Raw genomic sequence first — 7,276 nt, 5'->3', positions numbered from 1 at the left:
CTATTGCTTCTTCTTGAAGAAGCTGAATCTCTTTTCTCGGTCCTTCTCCTTGCCGTCCTTGCTGCGCAGGGCCACAGAGACCTCAGCAGCGCTGTTGGGGGACACGGGTGGCATGCTCATGGCCCGCGTCATGCCCTTGCCAGTGAGTGAGGGCGGGTCCTCCGTGTCCTGCTGGGGTGTCGGGGTGCAGGCCACCGAGGCATTGATCACCCGCATCCAGGTGCTCATTTCAGCCTGGGGGAAAGAGAAGGAGCTGTCAGCCGCGGGTTGGGGCAGGGAACTGGAGCACAAAGAGGGCAGGGCACTGGCTCTGGGAGAGGCGGGGCACCAGGAGGGGTTGGCAAGGCAGAGGGGTGGGACTTTGGGGCACAGACAGGGTGGATCCGGAAGTCTGGGAGGGGACAGAGTTGGGCAGAGCTCTGGGGTAGGGCCCAGGATTCAGAGCTGATGAGGCAAAGGGACTGGGAGAGGGTGGAGCACAGGAAGCATGCAACTCAGGATGGTAGGGGGCAGAGCAGAATGGGCAGGGATATCTGGGGGAGGGCTCTAGGGCTGGAATGGGGCAAGGCGGAAGGTCCAGAACACTGGCGAGCATGGCTGAAGGACTGGGAGAGTCCTGTAATCTGTAACCCAGGTGTTTGGCTACTGGCCCCAGGTGCACGGAGGAGGGGCTGTGGAGTTAGCCCTCTCTGCCCCCTCCAGACCTTCTCCACTAGAGAGAGAGACATTACAGCATGGCAGACTTGGATCCCCCAGCGGGTGGCGGCATGAGCCTGTAACACCGACAGATCCCAGTCGTCAGTGTGCGGGATCCAACCTGGGACCTCTGGAGCTTAGTGCATGAGCCTCTACTGCATGAGCTAAAAGCCACACGGCCGTTAGCTAAGGCTGTAGCAGACTCATTAATCTCTAAGTGGTCTCGGTGCCAGCACCACACCCAGGAGGTGTGTGGGTTACACGCGCGCATAAACCTAGGAGCACTAGGAGGAGCTCAGAGGCTAGGGGTGCCCTCATGTGGACAGGACAAGCAACGCCCTGGTGCGTAAGGGACTCACCTCGTCCTTGGCCTGGAATAAATACTCTTTGCCGTCACTCAACCTGCAGAGAGGAAAAAACACATGTTATGTCACCTCCCTATGGCTGAGCCAAACCCTGCCTTGTGCCCTGTTCCCTTCAGCCTATCCCCTCTACCAGGTCCCTGCCTTCTCATACTGACACAGTCCCCTCCACTGCGTTCCCTCCTCCCCTGCACCCGTGGGCTGCAGTCCCTCCACTGCCCACTCTGTGTGTCTGCCACAGAGGCCGCTCCTACCCCAGCTTGAAGACATGCTTGCGTTTCTTGTAGTCCAGTGCCACGTTGCACTGCGCCCCCTGCAGGCTGATGGGCACCTCGCCATGGTAGGGGACGCCATGGCTGGCGTTCTTGGCGTCTTTGTAGAAGCCTAGGCTGCCTTTGTGCAGGACACAGTATACGTTCTGCCAGGACCTTGGGAGGAAGCACAGAGCTGTCAGAACAGCCATGGGGAGAGGGAAGAGCTCAGAGCCATCAGCACAGCTGGCAGGGGAGCACAGAGCCATCACTGCAAGGAGACCAGGGGTAGGATAGAGCCATCAGTGCAGGCGGGAGGGGCAGGAGGTGGAGCACACAGCCATCAGTGACACCATCCAGGGCCCTGGGCAACATGACACAGCCCCAGAGCTCTACATTGAAGGCCCTGGCAGGTGGTCCCCAGGCTCCCCCAGTCAAGGAAGGGGCAGAGCTTCTCTCACCTGTTGGCTGCCTTCTTGCCCTGGGCTTCCATCTCCTGCTTGCGGCACAGTGCCCCCTCCAGGTGCTCCTGGGCAGTGGGGTCTGGTGATCGGAGCGGCAGCGTGGCCGAATGGGCAGGCTCAGGGGTGAGTGCCGGCAGCTTGGTGCGGGCCTTGGGCGAGGGGGCAGGGCTGTGCTCCTTCTCCTCGGCCAATGTATCCAGCCGGGCTCCGCTTGTCACCTCCTCCATCTCGGGCATCTGGAGGGACAGAACAGGTCTGTGACAGGGAGCACAGCTCCTGGATTCCTCCTGCCTGGGGGAGCTGTCCACCTCTCCAGGCTCTGCCCCACCAGCCCAGCTGACCCTCTCCAGACCCCACTTCCCTCCCAGAGCTGGGGATAGAACCCAGGAGTCCGAGCTGTAACATGGAGTGGATGGGGCTGAAGGTGGCAGAGGCTGGTATCTCCCCTCACACACACACCCCGTTCCAGAATTGGGCACCTTAGCCCAGCTGCTGTCTGTGGGCCCTTCTGGTCCCAAGGCAGCCCTGGCTGGGGGGCTGCGTCTGGGGAAGCTGCATTACCTGCGGGGACTCGGAGTCAGGGTAGATCCCATTCACAGCAGGCAGCTCTGGGAGACGGGTCTGCAGAGTGGAAGTCCTGGGGCGGGGGGGAATGGGACAAGAGTGAGCATTAGAGGCTGGTAGAGACCCATGAGAAAGGGGGGAGGGATAGCTCAGTGGTTTGAGCATTGGCCTGCTAAACCCAGGGTTGTGAGTTCAATCCTTAAGGGGGCCATTTAGGGATTTGGGGCAAAAATCTGTCTGGGGATTGGTCCTGCTTTGAGCAGGGGGTTGGACTAGATGACCTCCTGAGGGCCCTTCCAACCCTGATGTTCTATGATTCTAAGGACCACCACCAACCTTGCTGCCACTCCAGGATGTACCCCCCATTACTGGGACTTCCTGCCAGCCTGTGCTCCCCATGCTGCCCTCCTCCCCTGATGCCAGGACCCCTTCCCATTCTTCCCCCATGCTGTCCTCCCCTCGATGCCAACCCCCTACACAGCTGGTGCTCTAGGCCGGGCTCTGCTCTCACCCGTCAGCATTGCTCAGTCCTGGCCCCTGCTGGCTGTCAGGGAGCAGCAGTGGCTGCACCGTGACCTCGGGCTCTGGCTCAGGTGGTGTTGGAGGCCGCCTCTTCCTCCTCTCCTCCTCCTCCTGCCGCAGCCGCTCCTTCTCCTCCAGCTGCAGGGGAGAGGGGCACGCAGAGATGGAACAGCCCAGTCCCTCCTGACAAGGCCCCCAGGCTGGGCACGCAGGCCAGGGGCATGCCTCCACATGGCACAGTGCAGGGCTTGGGGTAGGGAGTGGCAGTTCCATAGGACACCAACCAGAGGGGCCAGACCAGGGGTCTGGTTCTGATCCATATCAAGGTGGGCGCCCAGAGGCAGAGCTGGGAACCTGCCCCCAGTGCCAAGGCATTCCAAACTGGGGTTCCAGTTCTGATCCATTTGGCAAGAGATGAGCCACAGTGGCTGAGCTGCCCACAACTCACTCAAGAGGGTCCAGGGGTCTGACCTATACGAGATAGGCCCTGAGGGGCAAAGCTGGGATTGACACCTCCTCAGAGTGAAAGGTGCTCCAGAATTGGGACTGCGGCTCTTATTGGCCTGGCAGAGACAGGCTCAAGGGGCAGAACTCAGATCAGACCCGCTCCAGGGCAGGAGTCCAGATCCAGGGTTCTGGTTCTGATCCATCATACAGACTCAACACAAACACACCCATTGGAGACTCTATTCACCAAGTTGGGTGGGTCTCAGGCCTTAGTTCCAATTGGTGGCCTCTGTGGCTACCTCAGGCCCATGGAGACATCCCCACCCCGGGCCAGGGCTCGGGAAGAGCACAGGGAGCTGTGTGAGCTGTGTGGGCGGGCAGTGTCCCACCAAGGCAAAGCCAAGGGCCTCAGGAGGCCACGTGTGGGGGTGCAGCACCCCCGCCCCGGGCACACACCAAGGGCCCCCCAACCCCAGGCAGGGCTCTCACCGTGGTGAGCTTTTCCAGTGCCAGGAAGCGCTCCTCCCAGGCAGCGGCCAACTTCTGGAAGCCCTCGTGCCTCTTGATGAGATTCTCCACCTCGTCCACGTTCCTGCCCAGCTCAGCTGAGCGCACGATGGGCTCCTGGCTGGACAGCCAGGCCTCAGCCATGCTGGCATCGCGCCCGAACATCAGCACCTCCATAACTGCAGGGGGACAGCCCAGATGTGTGGGGCAGTGCCGGGGACAGGAGCCCAGAAATCCAAGCTGCCAGCCCCCAGCAACCCACTAGACCCCATTCCCCTCATGGTGCTGGGGATAGAACCCAGGAGTACGGATCTCCCCACTGCACCCCTCTGCACCCTACCACATCAGATTCAACACTATACCTGTGCTGCTTCCCCTTTCCCTCCTTGGTGCCCTCCCGACACACAGAGTCCCTTCCCTGCCCCTTCTCCTCACTAACCAATCTGCAGCCAGTCCATCTTCTCCTGCCACCGGTCTCCGATCTCCTTGCGCTGCTCCTGCAGCTGGGCCAGCTTCTCTGAAATCTGAGCAGAGGGGCTAGCTCAGGAAAGTGGGGGGCCCACCCTGGAGGAACCACCACACTTCTGTTGGTCACATGGTCCCACTGCTAGGAACTAGGGCCCAGTCAAATGATTGGGGGTGAGGAATGGATCGCAATGGGGGACGTAAACCCCACGGAGGAGAGTGGCATTTTGGGGGATGACTTGGGAACACACTGGAGAGGATCCTGACCTGGATCCCAGCATAGAGGTGCGGGTATGAACTAGAGGGGACCCAAGACACCCGGTCCACACAACACCTGGGGGCAGTGTCAGGGGGCAGTGCTGGGGTGGCAGGGGCATGGGGGGTGTCGCCTGGGGGTCTCACCTTGTCAGAAGCATAGTGGCCCTTGTCCAGCAGGGCGGTGCCCATGGCTATGCAGGCATTGAAGCTGTCCGTCCGGGCCTCCACCTCAGCCTTGATCCCTTGGTGGTTCTTGATGACCAGGTCAGCCGAGGACACGTCCCTGGGGGAGGAGGAAAAGGAGATACCCTCCAGCATGGCTGAGCTGGCAAACAGACCCCCACTCCCTACTTGCCGGCTGGGCCCAGGCGATGCACTCCAGTCTTCAGACCTGTGTCCACTGGCCCATGCTGGCTGGGGTGGAGGCCTGGCCAGTCTGTCCTGAGCTATACTGGTCTGTGCTGGGCCATGTCAATCTGAACTGGGATAGACTGGGCCACGCTGAGCTATATTGGTCTGTACTGGGCGATACTGGTCAGTCTGGTCCATACTGAGCCATCCCAGTCTCTGCTAGGCTGGGTGAGCTATGCTGAGCTATATTGACCTACACTGGGCCACGCCAGTCTGGGCTGGGCTATCCCAGTCCGTGCTCTGGGGGCGCCCTGCTCACCTGGGCTTCTCCTGGGCGTCGATCTGCAGGTGCACCCCGTCCATCCACAGCATCAGGTCTCGCACCATCTTGAAGAAGCGGAACTTGTCCACGGTGTCGAGCAGCAGCTGCCGGCGGCCTTGGCTGCTGCTCAGCAGCTCGGCCCAGGCCTCGCTCACAGCCTGCTCATGCCGCCGGATGTCATCGGCCTTCTCACCCGCGTAGGCCTTCTGCAGCCGCATCGCGTCCTCTTGCACCTGTTTCACCTGGGGAGCCGGGGGTCAGAGTGGCCTCCTGCCCCCACCCCATGCCGCCCTTCCCATTCATGGGGGAAGTGTGTGTAGAGAGAGGAATCCCTGACACTGCCCCACACTCCATCCTGCCCATCTCCCTTTCCCTACCCCATGCCCCATCTTGCTCTCCTCCCCTGCCCCAGACCCCCCAGATCCTGCCCCCAGCCTCCCCTGCTCCCCTCCCCTTCCCCACACCAGATCCTACCCCACATCCCCTCCCCATCCCACACGGTTCCCCTCCCGCTGCCGCAGACCCTGCCGCCATCCCCCTCTCCCCTGCGGCTGGCAGTACCTGTGCGCTGAGCGCCTGGATGTCATGCTCGTAGGCTGAGTGCATGCGCTGCATGGCCTCGGCCGTGTTCAGGTCGCGCCCCACCTCGTCGGGCAGCTGCTTCTGCTTGTGTTGCACCTGCGCCAGCGTCTGGCGAGCGTCGTGGTAGAAGCGGTGCAGCTCATAGGAAGCTGCCAGCATCTGGCTGCGGGTGTCGATGAGCTCCAGCAGGTCGGCCCAGGCATCGTTGAGCCCGTCCTTCCACTCGGCAATGGTGGCGTTCTCCGAGTGCCCTGATGAGATCAGCTCATCCGCCAGCAGGTTCACGGCGTCCACGCGCTCCTGCCCGATGTTACTGGTGTCCCGGGAGAACTCCCGGAACTTGTCCCGCAGCATCTGGGGAAAGAGAAGGGTCAGGAAGGCCACGGGCCTGCTGGGGGCAGTGATGGGACCCAGGTCTCGGGGGAGTTGGAGAGGGGGTCAGGAAAGGGCAGACAGGAGAAGGGACGGGCTTGAGGGGTGGGAGGGGCACTGAGGGAGGTGATGGGCCCCAAGCGCATGAGGCTGCTCCAGCTGGGCTCCATGTAGGGCTACCTCGGCTAGTGCTGCACAGAGGCTACGCCACACTGGGTAGCCAGCCGGGCTCTAGCACCAGACCGCACAGGAGCCCAGCCTAGCGGAGACTGGGATGGCTCAGCATGGACCAGTCTATCTCAGTCCAGACTGACCAGTATCACCCAGTACAGAGCAGGATAGCTCAGTGTGGACCAGTCTAGCACACTTCAGACTGACATGGCCCAGCAGGGACCAGTCTAGCTCCCCCTGCTCAGTACCGGGCACTCACAGTCACATGCTCGTAGTCCTGCCCCAGCTCGTGGGAGGCAGCCACCACCTCGCGCTCCGAGATCCACTGCTCCAGGTCATCCACGTCACGCTTGAGCTGGCAGAGGCGCTGGTGCTCCTGCAGCTTCCCCCGCCGCTCCTCTGCCAGGTCCTTCAGGCTGGCGTACAGCTTGTCCACCTGGCCCTGGCGCAGGGTGAGCCGCTCACTGCAGGGGGAAGAGCCACTTGAGCCACAGGGCGGTGCCTGCCCCTCGCCGACTGGAAGTGGCAGCACTGCCAGGGAGCAGGGGCCCAAGAGCTGGGAAAGCCCTGGGGCTAATGTGCTGCCCAAGAGGCTGGGGGGTCCCATGCTGTAGGGGCTGTGCTGGAATGGGCCATGGCACGCTCGACGGGGCTGTGCCAGGGTTGGGGCGGGCCATGCCAAACAGGAGGAAGGGGGCCATATTGCTAAGGGAGTCCCTGCCTCTATCCCAAGCAAGAGGGACTGTAGGTTCCAGATCTGATCTCCCCTGGACAGCCACGGTGCCCCTCTCTCCATGCGCAGCCATGGCGAGTGGTGCCTGGGCAGAGAGCGTTGGGCCACAAGGTCTGTGATGCAGGCACAAGCAGCATTCAGCTGGGCTCAGGCTCAGCTGAGGGGACACTTGGGTTCAGTAGGGCGGAGGGACAGGGCTTTGGACTGGG

At 62.1% G+C, this 7,276-nt stretch overlaps 1 protein-coding gene across 1 annotated transcript in view; it reads right to left on the bottom strand.

Moving 5' to 3' along the window:
- The window catches only part of SPTBN2 (spectrin beta, non-erythrocytic 2), a 38,752-nt gene continuing 31,476 nt past the window's right edge, over window positions 1-7,276 (bottom strand). Inside the window, exons 24-35 of the mRNA XM_065407734.1 lie at window positions 6,594-6,798; window positions 5,771-6,145; window positions 5,207-5,451; window positions 4,681-4,819; window positions 4,253-4,337; window positions 3,796-3,992; window positions 2,849-2,997; window positions 2,335-2,410; window positions 1,771-2,009; window positions 1,313-1,486; window positions 1,056-1,098; window positions 1-234 (exon numbers count right to left, since the gene is read on the bottom strand). Coding sequence (XP_065263806.1) covers window positions 1-234; window positions 1,056-1,098; window positions 1,313-1,486; window positions 1,771-2,009; window positions 2,335-2,410; window positions 2,849-2,997; window positions 3,796-3,992; window positions 4,253-4,337; window positions 4,681-4,819; window positions 5,207-5,451; window positions 5,771-6,145; window positions 6,594-6,798 — 2,161 coding nt within the window. The remainder of the gene's footprint in view (window positions 235-1,055; window positions 1,099-1,312; window positions 1,487-1,770; window positions 2,010-2,334; window positions 2,411-2,848; window positions 2,998-3,795; window positions 3,993-4,252; window positions 4,338-4,680; window positions 4,820-5,206; window positions 5,452-5,770; window positions 6,146-6,593; window positions 6,799-7,276) is intronic.

The sequence above is a fragment of the Emys orbicularis genome, chromosome 7, assembly GCF_028017835.1.
Source record: "Emys orbicularis isolate rEmyOrb1 chromosome 7, rEmyOrb1.hap1, whole genome shotgun sequence".
Taxonomy (NCBI): Eukaryota; Metazoa; Chordata; order Testudines; family Emydidae; genus Emys; species Emys orbicularis.
The sequence above is the reverse complement of the archived record's forward strand: the minus strand, read 5'-3'. Positions and strand labels throughout refer to the sequence as shown.